Below are 22,122 nucleotides of genomic sequence, written 5' to 3'. Positions count from 1 at the left end.
AAAAAGTCAGAAACAACAAGTGTTGGTGATGATGTGGAGAAAAAGAACCCTTGTATACTGATGATGGAAATATAGGCTGGTCCAGCCCCTATGGAAACAATATGGTGGCTTCTAAAATATTAAAAATAGATCTACCATGTGATCCAGCAACTCCACTGCTTGGTATCTACCTGAAGAACACAAAATCTTTAACTTGAAGGGTTATATGTGCTCCTATGTTCATTGAAGCATATTTATAATAGTCAAGATATGAAAACAATCTAAATGTCCACAGACAGAGCTGTGGATTAGGAAGATGAGGTAGAATATTCACAGTGGAATACTCAGCTATAATAAAGATGACCTCTTGCCATTTGCAACAACATGAAGGGAAGTCAAGGGGTTAATGCTGTTAAACAAGTCATAAAAGAAAGACGGATTTCAGATGATTTCACTTATATGTGGTATATAGAGAAACATAACGAGGGGAAAGACGAAACCAAATCAATGATAAACCCGAGAAACCTGGTCATGGAATTGAGACTACAAGATGAAAAGGAGGAAGGGTGAAACAGAGTGGAAAAGCAGCACAAGTGACTATGTTGGAGAACTGAGGGTGCCTTGGTGGTACGTGTGGTATGGTGACATCCATCTGAGCAGATGGGTTTCTATGCCTTTGAGTCACATACAGTATTGTAAATAAATGTTGCTTCATTAAACAAATTTTACAATGATAAAAAATGAGCCCATATTTTCTCATATATAAATATCAAAAAATAAAATAAAAAGTAAACCATAACTCTTTCCACAGGGAAAATACCCAGAAAGATCCTGTGCATCCTTCCCTTCAAATCTGTCTTGTCTATATTATCTGTTTCTCTACAATGGTCTTCAAATAAATTAACAATGTTTAATGGTATGACGATGTAAAGTGAGAACCAAAGAAAATGTATGTTATCATAAATAGCTGAATGAGTAACTTTACATGATGAACCTTGCTGAGGCATTCAGGACTGGTTGAGAAGCTCAGGAAATATTTCGCTGAATCTCCTTTGTCAGATTTATCAGACAAGTAATCATTTTATAGCCTTGAGAAAAGGGAAAACAAAAAGAATTTTCTTTTCTTGAAAAAATGTGATAGCCTATTCTTATGAGTTTTATCTATGAGTATTGTCCTAGTCCTCTAGGATGCTGACAGCTAGCCTGCAAAACCCAAAGTGAACAATCTCATGGGTACTTCCCCATGAGATTGAAAATATTGTCCTTTTTGCTAATTACCATTGCAATCACATATGTTCTGTGATATGATGGTGCTTTCATTACTCACGACCTACATGCCAATCCTGGAAATTTTTTGGGAGAAGTGGTTAAATAAATATAGTAAGAGAAAAATAGATTGGTTTAGGTCTAATATTGTGTGCTTCTCCTTATCTTTATCAAACACTGGGATCATGAAAAAGGAGATCATGTTTTGGAAAACAATAAGCAAGTCACTAAACAGTAAGTTGAAAATCATTTATTTGCTCTCAAGCTGTTATTTAATACTTCCTTCATAATACTTTACTCAACATGAAATGATGATCTAAACCCAGATCATTCTGAGGTCTGTTAGTACCTGTAGAAAAGGTAGTAGAAACATTACTTTTAAATTTGTTTACCTCAAAAACAGAATCTGAACCACAGCCATAGGTCAAGCATGGTCCATGCACTCTCAACACATTTTCTTTCTTCTCATTCTGGAGACTATAAACAGCCCTGCACAGGTTCCAGTGCTCCGCAACAAAGCCAATGGTGACACCAGGAGGACATTGCACCTCCAGCTGCAGAGGAAGCAATGACAGAGGCAAGGATGTAACAGACATGTATGTGCACACACCACCTGGATGTGCTCCTAATTCACTAAAGGGCTAGGAATAATAGAGGGAAAGAATCTTCAACTTTACCGGGACTATTTCATGCTCATGTATTTTAGTGAACAATCTTAAGGGATGGGGTCACACTTTGCTTGTAACAAAGTTACTACTTATTATAAATGGTAATTCTCCCAGATAAGCCCTCCTCAGCTGTGTATGTTGCACCTGCCTGGGCTCCTCCTGGACACTATACAACTTGAAGGAAAAGGGACCTATGCAAACACCTGATGCTCATGCTATAAAAAAGTCCTTTGTCTCTGATCTAGGAGTCTCATTTCTCTTAGTGCCATCTATGAAATATTATAAGCTAACTTCTTAGATTTAAATCTCAGACATGCCAATTATAATAGAATCCTAGGACTGAGATAAAAGACAAAAAGAGATGAAGAGATTAAAAAATCAAAAGTATATAATAATCAATTACTTAAAATAATTCATACTATAGTATGAATAAAAAGGAATGAAATATTGACTCCTGTAACAACTTTAGGAATGTAAAGGCAATTAAAAAAGCCAGCCCTAGATGGTTTTATACTATACAATTATGTTTATATGCCAATCTTGAAATAACAGAATCAAAGAAGAGAAGAATGAAATAAAAAAGAAATGAAATAAAATCTAGATAAGAAATCTAGATAAATGGGGAAATTTTCCATATACTGGACTAAGGTTACAATTTTGACTTGCTGTAGTTTGTCCTTGCTTCCTATTTTGGGAAAGCTTTCATGTAAAAATCCCTACTTATAAATACAAGAAAAAATCTACTATACAAAATCACCAAGAATATGAGGTCAAGATTCATATAACTATAATACTTTTGTTAACAATGACAAGAATGACAGATGAATATCTGACAATAGCTAACACTCACTGACCAATACACTGTTTTCCAAGTGCTGTACTAAGCAGCTAGCATCTAATTACTTAACCCTCACAGCAGTCAATCTATGAGATAGGTACTAAGGGTTGTCAATAAATTACTATTGTAAATGTTAATACTTAACATATAATGCAAGTATCTCAGTAATCCTATGGGATATGGTTCTACCCACGTCTTGTATAAGAATACTAAGGCTCAAAGAGGTTAAGTAAATTGGATGAATTTAAGTAGGTGGCATATGTGAAATTCAAGTATTCTTGGATCTCTCTCTAGCAGGGCTTTTCTATTCCCTGAGGTGTCTTCTCAAGCTGCACAGGCTATAGAGGAATAACCAAACAGTAACTCAGCATATCATCTTTCTAGTTCTATTATTGCCTACTAGTAAGTAAAACACCATTGTTAGACACGATCTTCATCCACCTTTTCTTTTGGTAGAAAGGTGTAGATTGTGATGATTAGTGTAAATTTATCTCAAGTCTCTTCTAATTCTAAAAGCATGTTTATGCTCAGTAATATCTATATGGGGATATATAGATGTATGTGACTATTGCTCTAGGTGATAGGGACATTTTTAGTATCGAACATACAACTGACAATAGGATTGTCATCATTGACTAAGTAACTCTTAACTTGTGTTTGACCCACCAATTATCACTGATGCACAAGGAGCAATAATAAAAAGCCTTCATGATTTTGCTTAGGTGAAACATCTTGCTTTTCTCCCTCTTCACTATTATCTTTCAATCTGACTGGCAGTCAGTGAAAATTCCCTCCCGTGTAGCTTTGAAAGGAGCACAACCATGCCCTGAGGAGTTGAATGAAGAAGTGACAATGGATTAGACTTCTGTTCTCTGACCTCTTGCCTGGTGGAGGGACAACAGAAGCAGCAGCAGGTGCATCTGAAAGGTCTCTGCATTGTCATGACTTCTCGGCCCATACAGTCAGTGACCCGGAGGACGAAGGGCCTTAGCGTCCGATAAGTATTCCTGGTGAAGTCATTTGTGTCTTCATTTACAACGTAAACCATCTGGTCCACACTGTTCTTGACATCATATCTATTATTAGTTTCAAAACCTGTTATCACTAAAAATCAAAACAAGGAGACATTTTAAATTAGAAGCAGTTAAAATAGGCCTCAAGAAATGCTTTTTGTAGTATTTCTTAGGCAGTTAAAGCAAAATAGTTTAAGAAACATTCAGCTGAAACGTATATAACTGATTAAAACAACAAACTAGTTCACATGCCCTAGGAATATTTAACGGATTTTGAGAATGTAAAATTTTTTAAGAAATATTTAAAAACTCCTCCCCCATAAAAAAAACAGATTATATTTCTGTAGCTCTTGAATTCAAAGAACTTTAATTATTAAATAATTTAAGGGAGATTAAATATTGGACCATACATTAATCAGTTCATGAAATGTGCTGAGATGATTTGGGTCATTGATAATTGCAAATAAGAAAATTAACCAAAAAAAGTTTAAGGCCCTGTGTGGCAGTAAGGGATGTATTGACCTGGTATACTGATGGTCAGTGATCTTGTGAGGATGAACAACATCCAATATCAGGTACTTTGACTTCTCACTTCCAAAACAAGGGCAGTGGACTAGAACTCAACAAATCAGAGATTAGGTTCTACTTCTACCTACTATCTGACTCTGGATGTCTCTAGCTAGCTCATTCAGTCTTTTGGTCCCTTCCTTTTTCCATTCACGAGAGGTGAATATGGAGGAGATGGAATGTATAAAGGGTTGTGGTTGGATCAGATAAAATACAACTCCTTTTCAAATCTAAGAGTTTATAGATGATAGATAAATTAAATTGTACAAAATAATTTTTTTTCTTTCTTGAAGACATATTAATATATTGTCTTTGCTCTTTGAATCACTAACAAATGATCAATATAAGGAGCTAGATATTGGATAATGCAAATTTTCATCTGATTTAAGGACTGCTGCACACTACAAAATTATACATACTTTCCAGAGGTTCAAAATGCTGAAGAACGTGTATGTTGTCCAACTGTTGAGATAAAACACAGTAACTTGAAATAACAGAATTAAATCATCACTACAAAAGAAACTGATGAGACGGGTATTAAATCAATTAATACCAAAATATCTTTTTTGAAATCAAATGAAATAAAAAACTACCAAGTGCAATCAGCCTATCTATATCTAACCAGATGTTTATTAGCAGACTGTCTAGTAGAAAACCACTTTCTTCCAATTCCACTAAAAAAGATCAAAATATTTGTCTACAATATTAGAAAAGCTGGCCTTCCCTGGTGGTGAAAGGGTTAAAGTCTCAGTGCATCAAGCTATTGCCAGCCAGCCAGCCACTGCAGCATGAGTTCAATCCCAGGCCAGGAAAATAACCCACATGGCACAGCAGATCTCTCCTATCTCATCCACTGCTCCCCTCAGCAGTGGATTTTGCTCCGTCTGCCTGTTCTGCTCCCCACTCTGTCTCTGGTGAATCCTCTCAACCCCCCACACCTCTGGCCTCACCCCAGTTCTTGTATGCATAAATAAAAATATTTGTAAAAAATAAAATATTAGAAATGCATCTTCTTGCTATATATATATATATATATATATGTACAATAAAAGCATCTAGAAGAAGCTGTGTTGACATAGATTGTTCCTACATATTCCCTTGTCACTGTTTTCTCTGACAGGAGTTACTGAGCAAGTTCAGAGAAGTTTAACAGTCATAAAGAAAGCAATTTTCTCCATGGCTCAGGGAGAGTAAATCAGCCAGTGTGGACCTCAAGCAGGAGTGTCCAATTTGCAGTTACTTCTCAGGTACTTCTAAGAGATTAACATACTGATTTCTATTCAATTAGCTACTAATACCAAGGTCTTCCCTAGGTGCACACCTTAATAAGGGGGAGGGTTATGGAGCCTGAAAGGATGTGCATATGACTAGGGCAAAGGAGAAGAAACATTCTTGAATAGGGTTCTTTAAAAGCGAGATTGGGAATACTATTATATAAACTTCTATATAAACTGTTCTTAAAAATCACACTGAAAACATAGTTTGATTATCTGCGAGACCTTAGGACAATTTAGCAGAGGAGAAGAAACCACTTAAGACAGAATAATCATACCCATGTGATTTTATTTATTTTTTTTTATAAATCATTTTCCTCAAGTTGCCTTTTTTTTAAGATTTTATTTATTTATTCAAGAACTGGGGTACAGGCCAGATGCACAGGAGGCTGAGAGGATTCACCAGAGACAGAGTCAGGAATAGAACAGGCAGATGGACGGAAGTACACTGCTGAGGGGAGCAGTGGGCCAGACAGGAGAGGTCTGCCGCGCCATGTGGGATCCTCGCCGGCTGGCCGGGATCGAACTTGTGCTGCAGAGGCTGCGGACAGCTTTACAGCACGGTGCTCAACCACCTGCACCACCAGGGAGGCCCATACCCATGTGATTTTAAATACTAGATCTTGGATTTCCAATGACATTTCTATATCAAGTATAAAATAGTGACTTTCTAAACATGATTAACTAAAGAAATTTTGTAAGTTTCTGCAATAATGCAGGAATTTGTTCTTGAACTCTACCTGAATAACTGGCTTTCAGTTATGTCAATTTTAACAAAAGTACATTTTTTAAAGATTTCTTTATTTACTTATGCATAGAAGAACTGGGGTATAGGCCAGAGGTGCAGGGGGACAGAGGATTCACCAGAGACAGAGTGGAAACAGAGCAGATTTACTGAAATACATGGCTGAGGGGAGCAGCAAATAAGGCATGAGAGGTCTGCTGCGCCATATGTGGGATCGCTCCCTAGTCGGGGATCAAATTCAATCCTTAGCGGTAACAGTGCTGAGACTTAATACCTAGGCCACGAAAGAGGCCCCGAAATTACAATTTTTTGTTTTATGTAAACTCCAATTTTACTGATCCAATTATACCGACTGACAAATATCAACATAATAATATTGTACCATTTTTTTTTTTCAGAAAGGATAAGGACTGACCCATATTAAGCTATGTGCATCTTATACTATTTTAATCACATTGAGTCTTAGATTCAATTAGATTTTTAATCACATTGAATCTTATTGCAGTAACAGTGGTTTGTGACACTGTGTATGATTCAGAGAGATAGGTTCACACCTCTTCAGATGTTAAGTTACCACATTACACTCACTACCAAAGTACCCATATTCCTCTACCATACTTCATGTACCAATGGTTTTCACTGTACATGATTAACAGGTTCTCTAACAATATACAAAACTGAAATGAGAAAAATGTCAATTACAAGGAATATTTGGTTCACTATGTAGGGAGACATGTATCAAGTTGGCAAATTCCTTGTCTCAAATGTATTTTAGTATTTCCTTTTCCTAAAAGGAAATCATGATTCAGTATTTCTATTAGACGTCTTATAGTTTATTTTGATTAGAAAATATTTTTTATTTCTTAAATAGATTTTTGAATAACACCACTTAGTACACTAACTTGATATATTGGCCCAGTTTCTGATCTGGCTATCCTGTTAACTCCAGAATGTCTATATAGATGGAAATTAGAGCGTAACGTCACATTGTGGGATGAGGTTCTATGGAATTTGGCACAAAGCAGTATCCTGGGTAGGTTTCCTACTTTTACCCTTCACATTTCTGAAATTCTTACCATCACTCCTATAGTCTCACAAATTAAACATCTGTTATCACAGACCTGTCACCTTAATGTATTCATCTAGTCTTGTGTTTCTTCATTTCAGATCCCCAGCCATACTTCATTTGAAAAATATTCTTTGATCTGTGTACCTGGGCTAAGTATTCTAGACCAGGAGGGCAGTTTGGCATAAGAGGTGGCCCTGGCATCCACACTACTGGAGCAGACTGATTTGCCATAGGATATCTTCCAGGTTGGTACTGGATAGGAAATGTACTACCAGTTGGCTGGTATAAGGGGAAGGAACTGGACTGCTGTGGATTGTAGTATCCGAAAGGCATGCTTCCTGGGCAGCCTGCATGTGGAGGGACACCAGGTCCAGGGGGTCCTGTGTTCAAAAACAAATTAAAATAGTATACATTATTAATACTCTAATATACTGGATTTTTTTAAGATTTATTTATTTATGCATACAAACTGGGGTACAGGCCAGAGGTGTGGGAAGTGAGAGGATTCACCAGAGACAGAGTGGGGAACAGAACAGGCAGACTGACTGAAATACACTGCTGAGGGGAGCAGTGGGTGAGTCAGGAGAGGTCTGCTGCACCATGTTGGTAGCTCCCTGGCTTGGGCTTGAACTCAGGATGCAGTGGCTGTGAACAGCTTCATAGTTTGCATCTTAACCCCTTGCACCACCAGGGAGGCCTACATTGGAATTTAACATGACTTATTACATGACGTTACACAGATCACACAATACCTACTTAAAAATAACAAGGGATCACACAAAACCTAGTTAAAAATAACAAGATGTTCCATTTTCTGAGTGTGTATCTTGTAGCAACAACACTGGGGAATTTACATATTAACTCATTTAATCCAAAATGTTATGAAATAATCATTCCATTCAGAGTTCTAAAAATAACATTGGAAACATCAAGTAACATATCAGGCTTTCTATGTACTACACTCCTCCTTTGGAGACAAAAATGTTTCTACTTCATTAGGTTGTAGTGGGATTAGCATAAGGAGCATTAGCTAATTATCATTAGCTAACACATAATTAGCAACGTAATTTTGCTATTATGTTTATTGTTCTTATTGTTCATGGTCACAAAGTTAGTACTACTTAACTTTAAAGGGCTATTGAATTCCAGAATTGTTTCATCATCCCACACTATTAGCAATTACTCCCCATTTGCCCCTAATCCCTGCACACCCTGGAAACCACTGTCTCTATAGATTTGCCTAATCTGGATATTTCATATGAATGAAATCATATATCATGTTGCCTTTGTGCTTGATTTCTTTCACTTAGTGTTAATGTTTCCAAGATTCACCCATCATGTAGCACGTATTAGTACTTCTCTCCCTTGTATGGATAATACTCTACTATATGGATATATCATACTTTATTCATCTAATAATCAATTGATGGGAATCTGGGTTGTTTCTGTTTGGTGGCTATTACACGTAACATTGTTGTGAATGTTGGTGTACAAGTTTTGGTGTGGACATATGTTTTCAATTCTCTATCTGGAGCATAAGATAACACCATGTTTAACTTTTTGAGGAATCGTCAAACTTTCCAAGTGGCTTCGCCACTTTACACTTCCACCAGAAGAGTATGAAGGCTCTAATTTCTCAACATGTTCACCAATACTTGTTATTGTGTCTTCTACTTCAGTTATCTTAATGAATGTGAAGTGGTATCTTACTGTGATTTTGATATGTATTTTCCTGAGGTCAATCCTAATAAATCCAGCCACTACCAGAAAAGGGCATTGCCTAAAAATTCCAGAAATTCTTTTGAAACAGACTTAAAGCAGGGGCCTCCCTGGTGGCACAAGGGGTTAAGCACAGCACTGTGAAGCTATCCACAGCCTCTGCAGCACAAATTCAATCCCAGCCAGCCAGGAAACTACCCACATTTCGCAGCAGGTCTCTCCTGTCTCGCCTGCTGCTCCCCTCAGCAGTGTATTCCAGTCAGTCTGCCTGTTCTGCTTCCGCTCTGTCTCTGGCAAATCCTCTCACCCCTTACACCTCTGGCCAGTACCCCAGCTCTTGTTTGCATAAATAAATCAATCTTAAAAAAAAGGAAGTATAGCAAAGTTGACATTTCTTATAAGGTAAATTGGATAGCAGCTCAGATTCTGGAGATTTGCACATTAAAGAAAAGTGTGATTGAGGCTGATGAAATCTGGGACATTTTGTTTACTCATAAAAATTACACTCATGAAAGTCACAAATTGGGAAACTATTTTTCCTACTACTGAAAACAAGACTATGAGATAAATCTGAAAACAAGACTATGAGATAAATCAAGCGTTCCTTTCTCTAGGAAATACTTTTTACACCAATGTCAAGGACCCTAAGTTATCTTGCTGCTAGAGATGAAAGCTATATACAGACAGATTTGGTCTTCATGGACATTTGATTTTGTGAAGGACACAGAGAGTTATAGCCAAACACGAATGGCTATAAAAAAGTAATTGGTGTAACATAGGTAGATGCATAGTGTGCTACAGGATTAGACAGGAAAAGCAATTAACAGAGGCAGAGGAGTTATCTTCTAATGTAAGTGTTGATAGTAACATTAAATTCAGCTAGCACAATGGGCAGAAGTTTTACAGCAAGAGTGTACACAATGAGTAGTTACACAAAGGAGATTCAATAGAGTAGGAGTCAAGGCCATGTATGGAGATTTAACAGACAAGGCTAGAAAGGAAGGTGAGGATGGAATGAAGATTATGAAAAACCTGTACTTTGTGCTAACAACTTGACCTTTATATATACTGAAATAATAGAGAATGGAATGGTTAGTTCTACAATTAGAAACTTTATGGATAAGAAAGTTATATTAGGGAGGAAGTACCTGCAAAAATTCAGATAGAAGCAAGAAAGCTGTTTGTAAAGAAAGGAGTAGAAAGTGGAGAAATAATAATTACCATTTGAGAAATAGTATTGTCTTGGTAATAGTCTGGATACAAGAAAAGCATCTCTAGTTACTGATTTGTGCTCATAGCTGTAGGCCTTCATGGCAGGAAATGAATAGAGAACATGTATTCAGAAGTAGGATGCCAAAGTTGTATTGAGGAACACTAAGCTTGAGACCCAGTCACACAGGGGAAGTGTCTATAAGCACTTGGAAATGCAAGAATAGAGCACAGGAGATGTTATGGGCAGGAGCTAAGAGATTTGTAAATGGTTAATGACAAGTGAAAGCATGGGTATTACTTAGAAGAACAGTAAAAAGATGGAGGAGGTAAGTGAGGGAAGCAGAGCAAGGCAGGACATGGGAGCAGACCTAGATAACTCTGAGCAACACCAATTTTAAGGGTAGGGAACACAAAGTTCTTGATAGAGACTAAAAGTTAAAAAAGACAAAAGAAAACTATAATGGAAATTATAGTTGAAGTAAAAAATCTACTATCTTTAAAGAAAATTGAGGAAACTACAGGTTTCAATTGTTCAAAAATAACCAAAGGAACAATTGTTTAAACTATAATTCAACTAAAAGTCATATAAACTATCTTAAGAATAACTGATTTTTTTTAAGATTTATTTATTTATGCATATAAGAACTGGGTACAGGACAGAAGTGCAGTGGGTGAGAGGATTCACCAGACAGAGTGGGGGACAGAACAGGCAGATTGACTGAAATACACTGCTGTGGTGAGCAGTGGTGAATCAGGAGAGGTCTGCTGCACCATGTGGGTAGCTCCCTGGCTAGGGATCGAACTCGTGCTGCAGAGGTTATGGACTGCTGCAGTGGCTGTGGACTGCTGCAGTGGCTGCATCTTAACCCCTTGTGCCATCAGGGGGGCCCAGAATAACTGTTATTTCAATGAGTTAATTAAGTCCTCTGATACTTTGTGATTTCTACATAAAAATACCTCATACAAGAAAATTTGTGAATCAACAAATTCCCTTCCCTTCGAGCTTGGAAATTGTTATTAAGGATTCTGATTTGTTCTATGGGGAAAAAGTCATTCTTAACTTTGTATAACTTTGTACAACTTTGTATGCCCCACTTAAAGAAAGAGCTCTTCCCTATAAAACATTGCCCTTCCAATACTTGTTTGAGGAAACTGCCTTATGGGATTTGTTTTCTTAGTTATTCTGATTATTATCTTTTTTTATGTCAAGAAATTTTGTGATTTTTCTCTTTAAATGGACGGACTATAACAAAAGTTTCTTTGTTAGCTATTCTTTCATACATACTATTTTTCAGTGGGAACACTCATCTATTGTTCTACAATGCTAATGGGAATTATATGGCTGAAATTAAAGAAAGTCATTAAAGCTAACTATTTCTAGTATTTCCTTAATGTAAATATCAATACTTTGTATCAGTCATCATAAATTAGTATGAGTATACAGTTTAACCAGTAGGTGGCAATCAAAATGAACATTTGTGAACAGATACATTTCTTAACTGAAAATTCATTAGTTATAAGCACAGCACCATATTTTTCAAGTTATCTAGTAATTTAAATTTAAGGCTGTCTTTTATTCTCTTGCTGCTTTTGATACAGCGAGGAATAGACAATACTTTCTCAGACAAGTACAACATGACGTACAGTTAGTATTTGCATCTTAGAAATGGTGGTGCAGAATTCTGTTCTAGTAGAATCAAAGTACTTGAATATAGTGATCAGTAATGTAAGATAGATTTTGTAGATCATGTTGTATCATTAACTGAAATCATTTCATAAGAAATGATTGGATATAATGTGATTCTAATACAGGAATTTAATGCCTTGGATTTAGAAACGGTTGAATCAGTAATGCTGAAATATGAAGAGAATGTATCAGATTCACACAGTGCACAAATGCAGCGGGAAAAGGGGAAAAGGAAGCCCTCCTGCTTCAGAGAACCCTACAGTAGCAAAGGCCATCTGAGCTCCATCGATCATATATCTAAAGCCAAACAACACTACTGCTGTAAAGATACTGAGGTTCCTTCTACCCTTCCAAGGCCTAACTCATTGAATTCCGTGTGTGTGTGTGTACTAAATATATATTTAAAATATATATATAGTATAGATACACTAAATATAATTTAAAAAATTATGCTGTGTGGGCCTCCCCTGGTGGTTTAGGCAGTTGAGCGCCTCGCTGTGAAGCTGTCCGCAGCCTCCGCAGGCTTGTTCGATCCCAGCCGGCCGGCACCCGCAATGGCGTGGTAGACCTCTCCTGTTGTGCCTGCTGCTCCCCTCAGCAATGTATTTCATCAGTCTGCCTGTTCTGTTCCCCACTGTCTCTGGTGAATCCTGTCACCCTCCCGTGCATCCATCCTGTACCCTGGTTCTTGTACAAATAAATAAATCTTAAAAAAAAAAATAATAAAAATTATGCAGTCCAGGGCCTCCCCGGTGGCGCAGCGGTTGAGCGCTGGGTTGCGAAGCTGCCCAAAGCCTCTGCAGCGCCGGTTCGATCCCCGGCTGCTCCCCGGCCACCGGAGGAGGGTCCCACATGGTGCGCAGACCTCTCCTGCCGCCCGCTGCTCCCCTCAGCAGTGTACTTCGGTCCTTCTGCCTGCTCTGCTCCCTGCCCTGGCTCTGGTGAATTCTCTCACCCTCCCGCGCTTCTGACTGTATCCAGTGCATGTATAAAGAAACAAACAAATAAATAAATAAATAAAACATGCCTCTGTAAAAAAAAAAAAAAAATTATGCAGTCCATTTTCTGTCATTTCCAAAGTAATTAAAATATATTTGACTATAATCCTAATTAAATCTATTTCTTTAGTCAAATTAAGTATATTTTTAATTTTTAAAACTTCACAAATTGCAAATTACTTTATGAAAAGACTACAATAATGCCTCTAATTTTTACTAGCAGAATTAATATCCAGTTCTCTGAGTCATCAGTTGTATATTCAGACTTATAAAAACATTTGCAGAACTACAAGTTCCTTTATCAGCACTCCTCATTCATTCACCTTTATTTATTTGCCTTTCTCATCCCATTTGTGCCATGGATGACTCATTCCAGACTTTGTGCTTTTGGAAATCTTATTATTTCAGCCAAGCATGAGTCCTTTCCCTTTTCTTTGATTGAGAAACTCCTTAGCACATTAATAAAACTTGAATTCCGCCATTACAGTATCCATCAGATTCCTGGTAGCATCAGTTACTAACTTCTGTTCTACTACAATAGTCTCTTCAATGTTCCATGATAGAACAAAGAGAATCCCATAAATGTTTTTACAACTTCTTCCTTAGTAGCCTATAACACCAATGAATACAGGAATATAGTCTAATTGACAAAGAATATTTACTACCCTACAGGCACTCAGTATTTATTGAATCATTCCATTAATTAATTAGTTAATTTAAAGAACAATCTTAACAACTGGTTGCTTTTCTGTAGAGGAAAGATGGTTTCTAAATATTTAGCATACCTGGCACGAAGTGGGAATTATAAGCAGGAGGGACATCAGGTTGATCAGGCAACCTTACTTGAGTTTCCATTTTATCCGAAGGCTGTTCAGGGGCTGAAGGGACTGCATCTTCAAGGAAGGAGGGCACATGACTTATAACGGAAATGGTAGTATGATTGCAGAACATATTGTTTCTGGTTGCTATGTATTAATAAAGGTAAACAACAAGAAATACACTCATATCTCTAACCAAAAAATGCATTATGTATAGTAGATGTCAATCTATTAATATATTTGATGAATTTTCAGCTGAATACATATAAAAAAATTAAACTAAGCAATTACATTGTGCTGTGATTAAAGCAATGTGCTTTCATACTCATTGCTGATCTGATGTGGATTCTTATCTACATAAATTCCTGACAGTACTGAAAACTCTTTTTTCCACATGGAATATGGAGAAAACAGTCACACATAGAGTGATTCTGATTTTTTCCCTAATTCTTTCTGGACAATGGCTATATTTTTAAACAATTCCAACCATAACATGGTAAGTAATTAATTCAAAACATGACACGATGGTTTAGAAAGCAGTGGTGCCACACACAACTCAATTAGAGATGATTAAGTCTGCATCGCCCATGACTAACATTTTTATCATATTCTTCCTGTCATTACTGCAAGAGATAAGACAAGTCATTTCCCAAGATAACATGAGTAACGAAATTTCTCCTTGGATTCACTATAGGGAAAAGTTCTGAATTTCTTAGCTGTTGACTTTTTATCTAATTAAAAACACAAATCCCCCAAAAGAATCATTTCTCTCTTTATACCATCTCCTTATATCATCTCGCACTGTTTGAAAATATAGGGAGTGCCCTTTGAGCCCTTATCCAGGCAGACTGTCACTGTAGGCTTTTACTTATTATACTTTGTTCCCTTTGCAATCATACTTTGCTACCTCATTTTTCCTTACCTAATTTTCCTCACATACTTTAAAAATCTTTCAGTTAATATGTTCCAATATAAATATCTTTGAATCCTTTTCTGTCAAAGATAGATAGTAATGTTCATATATTTATACACTTACACATTTATAGATATATATATATAAATATGTCTATATGTATATATCCTCAAAAACTTTAACAATAAAATATTTCAAAGTGACATAAACTCATTTTTAAGGAAAGCAATCACAAATAAAGTATATTAAAATTTATTCACAAAAACATACCTGACATTTTGAGGAATTCCTATTCACCCTGAAAAATAAACCAATTTAGTATGTTAAAAAAAAAAACCTTTTAATATGTTAAAAAAGTATGTTTACTCAGTGATACATGTAACAAATTCTGAGATATTTTGCATCATTACCTGTCATGCATTTCTTCATTAGCTCAAGAAATATTTACTAAACCATTAGTACTGACCAGACACCATAACAAATATAGAAAATACAGCAGTAAACTAGAAGATAGGGCACCCACCCTGCTGAGATTAAAAGGCATGTCAACGAATAAATAAGATTAATTTATTCATTGAGCTAGTATAATTATGAAGAAAACAACATAAAATGTCTAAGAAAAACATGGACAGGGATTAACAGATGGATCAGGGAAACTTCTCTCAGGATGTGACCTTTAAGCTATTTGAACAACGAAAACACATTACACTAACTGTGGGGAGTTCTATGAAGGCAAGGAAGTGAGTGTAAGCATCCTGCAGTGATAACATAAAGAATACTGAAGAGAAAGTTTAGGTGTGTCTGGGACACAGTGAAGAGGAGAACTTAGGTAAAAGATGTCATAACTTAATGACAGTATGTCTGGAATTTGGTCTTACTGCAGTTTGTCTTTGGTGGTCTTTGTTCAGTAGAGTAGTCAACCTGATAAATATTTTATCTTAAAGGGACAAAGAAAATAATGAGCAGTGAGGAAGGGATTACTGCAGTAACCGAGGAGTGGACCAGTTGATGTGGGTTTTGACTGGGAAAGTAACAGGCTATGTAAATGACTGGTGCGAAGCAGAACCTGCAGGAGTTGCTGATGGATTAAGTAAAAAAGAGGAGTCACACGGACCTCCCTGGTGGCACAGCAGTTGAGCGCCGGATTGCGAAGCTGCTCGCAGTCTCTGCAGCACCGGCTCAATCCCCGGCTGCTCCCGAGGAGGGTCCCACATGGCCCGCAGACCTCTCCTGCCGCCTGCTGCTCCCCTCAGCAGTGTGCTCCGGTACTTCTGCCTGTTCTGCTCCCTGCTCTGGCTTGAATTCTCTCGCCATCCTGTGCGTCTAACTGTACCCAGTGCTTGTATAAATAAATAACTAAATCTTTAAAAAAAAAGAGAAGTCACAGGGCCTCCCCTGCTGGCGGAGCGGTTGAGTGCTGGGCTGCGAAGCTGCCCGCAACCTCTGCAGAGCCGGTTTGATCCCCAGCTGCCGGTGAGGGTTCCACATGGCTCGCAGACCTCTCCTGCCACCTGCTGGTCGGGCCTCAGCAGTGTACTTCATCAGTCTGCCTGTTCTGCTGCCTGCTCTGGCTCTGGTGAATTCTCTCACCCTCCTGCGCTTCTGACTGTACCCAGTGCTTGCATAAATAAGTAACTAAATCTTTTTTTTTTTTTTTTTTTTTTAAAAGGAGTCACAGATTGATCTCAGTTATAGGACAGGAAAACTGAGCTCATGGTGATGCCATTAACTGAACTAGAGTGGAAGATGGTGGGAGAAATGGTAAGAAAAAAATGGAGGGTAGGAATCAAAAGTCCAAAGTGGTACATGGTATCTGTAACAAGAGGTCAAAAGACATACTAAACCTTTAAAAAATACATGTGAGCATAATGAGAATAACTTGGAGAAATAAACTGGAAACTGAGATGAGATTTGAAGTAAGGAGTAGGTGGGGAAGAAATCCCATGAATTCAAACAAAACAAGAAAAGATTATCAGTGAAATGATCTTCAGTATTTCAGGATTTCTGAGTTCTGGATGATGACAAAGAACAAGAACATCAGCAACAGCTATAATTTACTGAATGCTTATAAAAATACCAGAAAATATGAGTACTTTTCATATATTATCTCTAATAACAAAATCTAATATTTACTCACCAACTCTGCTAAAGACAAATATATCTAAATCCAAAGTTCATGTTTCTTCCCAAGACGGACACCCTGATCTCAGTGTACAGAATGAGATTATATGTATTATTCAAGTAGAGTACAAAGTCACCAATTTATCAATTGAATGGATGTGAATGAAGCATTAAAATACCACAGGTGGGCGTAGTCAATGTGCAGAATGAGTTGACTCAGTGAACTTCACCCATATGTAAATTCCCAGCTCAAATGACTGTCTTGTCAAGCCCGGGCCAGAATTCCATCAGTCTTGGAGCATCTTTATTCATCTCTGGAGCTAGAGCTAGTTATATAGTTTCCTGTATGTCCTAAAAGTTAAAAAAAAAAAAAAAAAGTTTTCTGGGCCTTATCAACTGTTGTCAGAACAAAAAGTTCAAGAAATTGGTCCTATTCCTTCAATAATGACAATCTCTGGCATTTAGGAAAACAACCACACCTTCCTAGAACCTTAAATTCTGGACACTCCTAGGAATGCACCTTCAAGTGATTCTTGCACATGTACACTAGGATATGTACATGAATGGTTCTGTTCATATTGAAAAATAAACTAAAAGCAATAGTACATTAGGTAGATTCTGGCATACTCATGTGTTTTAATAGTAGACTGTAGTGAAAACAAAGTGTAGTCATAAATGAACAAAGATGAATCTCATTATGATAGCACTGAACAAGTAAGTCACAGAAAATGTGATTCCAATTAAGAGTGGCCAAAGCAGGAAAATGAAACAATATACTTTTTTTCTGATAGGTATTTGGGAGAAACCTTTAAAGAAAAGTTGGAATTGATAACACAAAATTCATGAAAATGTTCACATGTGGAAAAGTGATTTGTGTGCAAATGTTTAGCACTGGCCCACAAGGGATTCAACTTGTTACTAAATTTCTAGTTTTAATAAGCTGGCAAGAACAGAGATGATGAGCTGCTATTAGTCCTTAAGGAGTATGTGCATATACACATAGACACACATACTTTTAAATATAGGTATTTATATTATTTACTAATTTAAAAAAAGTTATATGTTGAGTATAAACTTCTAACTAAATATTTATGGTTTCTTTTTGTACATTAAGCCTGGGGATTGCAAATTGTTAAGGAGGCATTATATAATAAATTAGAACAGATTACTGAGTGCTTTAGTAAAACAGGGCTGAATTATCTGTCTAGCCATCTGTCTATTATCTATTCAATTATCTACAGTGGCAAATGGTTTAGCATAATGCAATAGTGTAAATTACAATGATTTGCAGAATTTAGATAAAGTTTTGAATTTATTTGAATATAAAATATTTTTACTTTCCAAAATAAAAACTGAAATGAAGTAAACACAGATTCAAGAAGCAGTACCTCTGGATCCAGACCTGAAAATCTGTATTGTGTGTGTGTGTGTGTGTGTGTGTGTTTGTATAGAAGAACTGGGGTGTACGCCAGAGGTACAGGAGGATGAGAGGATTCACCAGAGACAGAGTGGGAAGCAAACAGGCAGATCTACCGAAATAAAGTACTAAAGGGAACAGTGGGCAAGACAGGAGATGTTTGCTGCACCATGTGGGTCAGCTCCCTGGCCGGGGATCAAACTCAGGCTATCGTAGTGATCGCGCTGAGACTTAAGCCCTAGGCCACCCGGGAGGCCCTGCACTTTTAACACAATGCTAGATGATCCTTATGACCAGGCATGTTGAAAACTGATATAATAGTTCCCAACCATACTAGGCTGACTTCAGAATTAAAATCTGATTCAAGTTATTGAATAACAACTTGAAAAACCCAATCTTGAATTTTCTTTAAATACATAAAAATATTTTTAAAAGCAACTACTATCAATGAATTTAAACAAAATAAAATGTGCCTACACATTAATCTACCAAGTGCTCAATAAGTTTACTTCACCCTTCAAGACATTAGTTTTTCATTTTCACCACCCTAAATTTTCTTCCCTATAAATTCTACAATATAATTTGAACCAAAATATTATATAAAACAGGATAATTTTCAGTTGGTACAAGAATGAAAGCAGTTAACTTGATTATCCCAGAATGTTTAATATTATTGTTTCAGATTTTTCTTCCAGTTAACCATTAAGGCCAAAAAATTGTCCCATATGCTGCAGACTGGTTTTTGGCTTTTATCAGATGAAATCCAGATTAGAGAGCTGAATGCATGTCCATTATAGGTTTGCATTACAAGATCCAGGAAGCTTTGAATTTAGAGACCTGAGTATTTTCAGGGTTTAGGCTGTAGACAGGGGAATCAATGTCTACTGGAATCTAATAAACAGGAAATGGAGACATGAGCAGAGAGGACAGGGTAATAGCATAAATGGCTTCCTACAGCAAGAAAACATTTAACATGGATCACTTGCTGAGCCCAGTGCTGCTGCTTTGTTATATGGTCACTCTTTGATTTCATCTTTATAAATAGTACCAAGTCAGAAAACCACAATAAAACCATAAGCCCTAGAGTCACATCATGGATATCTGAAATGCCAATCACAACAACTAGAAGGATGGTCAGTCTTTATCAGCTATTTACTGGACTCTGTCCTGGTCTGTTGGCAATGGAGCCACTGGACCTATGAGACTCCTGTGCTACTCCAGGCACTTGGAAATCTGCCCAGCAATCAAGGGGGGTGGTCGGGAAGGTTCTGCTTATCTCTAGTGCTGTCAGTTCTAAGAGTAGAGAAAAAAAAACAAAACTGGAGGTTATTGTCTAAGCAATTCTTTCTGCTTCCTAATAGGGCATGTAAGACTGCAAGTTCCTACAAAGTCCTAGTCTGCATAGTCTCAATCTCCCATTTGGGTTTAATCATGTAACTATTAGGAGATGATATCCCTTGTCTAAAAGGTAGGACACTTGAAAGAGAACAAAATATTTTATTGTTGTTAACCCACTGGTTGGTAATTTAATTGTATGTCAACCCACTTCTGACAGAATAGACTATGGTTCTGATAATCAGATAGAGCCAAGGTCTATCACTAATAGCTATGTGACCTTGAGGGACTGTTTTATTCCTGGTTTACCCTGTGTCATAGACATAATGAAAGTTGGATTCACCTTACAGAACAGTAATGTTGCAAACTTATCAAACAAATCACTGTTGTTACATTTCAATTTAAGACTCACTTTAATTAGATCAAATACAAAATGTGATTCTTTTAAGTTTTAGTATTTTTAGAAGAGTTAAACTATTTTATTTTTTATTTTTTGAGCATTTTTATTTTATATATTTTTACATCATTTTTCATTTTTGCACAATGTATACATTTTCATCTTGGTTATATTCCCCATACAATTCCCACCCCCCTTGTTTTGATCCTACTCCCTCCTGCCTCCTCTCCCCACCCCCTCAGTGTGTCTCTGGTTTATAGTTGCAGAGCTTCCATATGATCCTGCAATTCCACTCCTAGGTATTTACCCAAAAGACACAGAAACACTAATTCAAAAGGGCACCTGCACCCCTATGTTTATAGCAGGACTATTTACAACAGCTAAGCTATGGAAACAACCCAAATGCCCAAAAATAGATGACTGGATCAAAAAGATGTGGTACATATACACAATGGAATATTACTCAGCAATCAAAAAAGATAAACTCATGCAATTTGCAGCAACATGGATGGAGCTGGAAGGGATCATGCTCAGCGAAATAAGCCAGAAAGAAAAAGAAAAATACCGGATGGTCTCACTCATAACAGGAATTTAGAAAAACTAAATAAGGGACCGGGAAAAAGACTAATTATAATAAAGTAAAAATCAAGATCAACAAGCAATGATTTAAACTATTTTAAATGTATAGTTATTAATTAATGAAGACAATTCTATCACTGATTTGTTGGATTTCAGTTTTTAGTATCAATTTGCTAATTATCTGTATGATGCCAGGAACTTTGTATATGAAGACTGAGGTGCATGTTATGATTTTGATTACACAAGTAAGGAAAGAGAATTCCACAGTTTAAATAACTTCTTCAAGATCATAGTTCTATAAGCCCAGAAAACTGTAATTGAAAACCCATCATCAAAAGCCAAGGTAACATTGAAATCCCATTGCAAATTACCTTCTGCATCCTTGCTGCCCCTCTTTTGCTACCATACTCATGTTGCTTTCAAACTATCCAGTTATCCTTATTAATATACCCTACTATGCCTTATATAATAAAAATTGGAACTTAACTTCTCTAAGCTCCTTTTCAATTTCTATTTTGTAAGTTTCTTGAAACATGTAAAATTTGGAAAGAAATTATCCATGAAACCAAAGTTGTAAAATTCGTAAAAGAGACCATATTTCAGTTCTGGTTAGAAACAATAAAATTATACCACCCTAGCTCCCCCACTAAAAACAATTAATTACACTATACAGAAAGATTGGGCATTTGAAGACCCTGGAAAACAAGGATTAGAAGTACCACCAAACCAAAATCAGTTTCCTATTTTTAATTTGGTATATTGTCCCTGGTAATAAATTCCATACATTACATTAAAAAAGCTACTAAGTTTGTAGATCATAAACATTATACAGTTTGAAGAACTGAGAAAAATTTACTTAAAAAAAAAATCATCAAAACCTTAGAGATGTGTGGGACAATACCAATGGTTCATAGCCAAGTTTCACAATGTAACTGTGATCTGTGACACATAGTTGGTAGATTCCTTAGGAACTTCTATATGTAAGTCAAATTTGCTCATTTTTCAGTATGGATCCAAGACTTTTATTTTAATTGCCTGGATTGAACCTCCAGTATAGTGTAATAAAATAAGAATAGACATTCTTGTCTTGTTTTTGGTATTAAATAGGAGTACTGATGTTTTCTCCAAAGAAAATTATTTTAGCTGTGGGATACTTCATAGGTAGCTTTTAGCAAGATTAAGTGTTATTCTATCTAGATTATTGACTGAATTGTTTTGATCTGTCTTGACAGAATACTGAATTCTTTTTTTTTTTAAAGATTTATTTATTTATGCATATAAGAGCTAGAGTACAGGCCAGAGATGTGGGGGGTGAGAGGACTCACCAGAGACAGAGCGGGGACAGAACAGGCAGACTGACTGAAATACACTACTGAGGGAGCAGTGGGCAAGTCAGGAGAGGTCTGCTGCACCATGTGGGTTGCTTCCTGGCCGGCTGGTGATTGAACTCATGCTGCAGAGGCTGAGGATATCTTCATAGTGTGGTGCTTAACCCCTTGTGCCACCA

At 36.7% G+C, this 22,122-nt stretch overlaps 1 protein-coding gene across 5 annotated transcripts in view; it reads right to left on the bottom strand.

The window, feature by feature from the left end:
• The window catches only part of PLSCR4 (phospholipid scramblase 4), a 39,195-nt gene that overhangs the window by 5,525 nt on the left and 11,548 nt on the right, over positions 1-22,122 (bottom strand). The window contains exons 2-9 of one of the 5 annotated variants that reach the window (XM_037525827.2): positions 17,067-17,238; positions 16,904-16,971; positions 15,037-15,064; positions 13,821-13,928; positions 7,564-7,799; positions 4,751-4,793; positions 3,629-3,855; positions 1,638-1,799 (exon numbers count right to left, since the gene is read on the bottom strand). In XM_037525827.2, the coding sequence (XP_037381724.1) occupies positions 1,638-1,799; positions 3,629-3,855; positions 4,751-4,793; positions 7,564-7,799; positions 13,821-13,928; positions 15,037-15,043 (783 nt within the window). In that variant the 5' untranslated portion in view covers positions 15,044-15,064; positions 16,904-16,971; positions 17,067-17,238. Of the gene's footprint in view, positions 1-1,637; positions 1,800-3,628; positions 3,856-4,750; positions 4,794-7,563; positions 7,800-13,820; positions 13,929-15,036; positions 15,065-16,903; positions 17,239-22,122 lie in introns of all 5 variants that reach the window. The other 4 variants (XM_037525830.2, XM_054700752.1, XM_037525829.2 and 1 more) reach the window with 4 other exon arrangements.

This window comes from Talpa occidentalis, unplaced genomic scaffold, assembly GCF_014898055.3.
Source record: "Talpa occidentalis isolate TD23 unplaced genomic scaffold, MPIMG_talOcc4v2.1 talOcc4.4, whole genome shotgun sequence".
NCBI lineage: Eukaryota > Metazoa > Chordata > Mammalia > Eulipotyphla > Talpidae > Talpa > Talpa occidentalis.
This window is presented reverse-complemented; position numbering and strand designations above follow the sequence as displayed.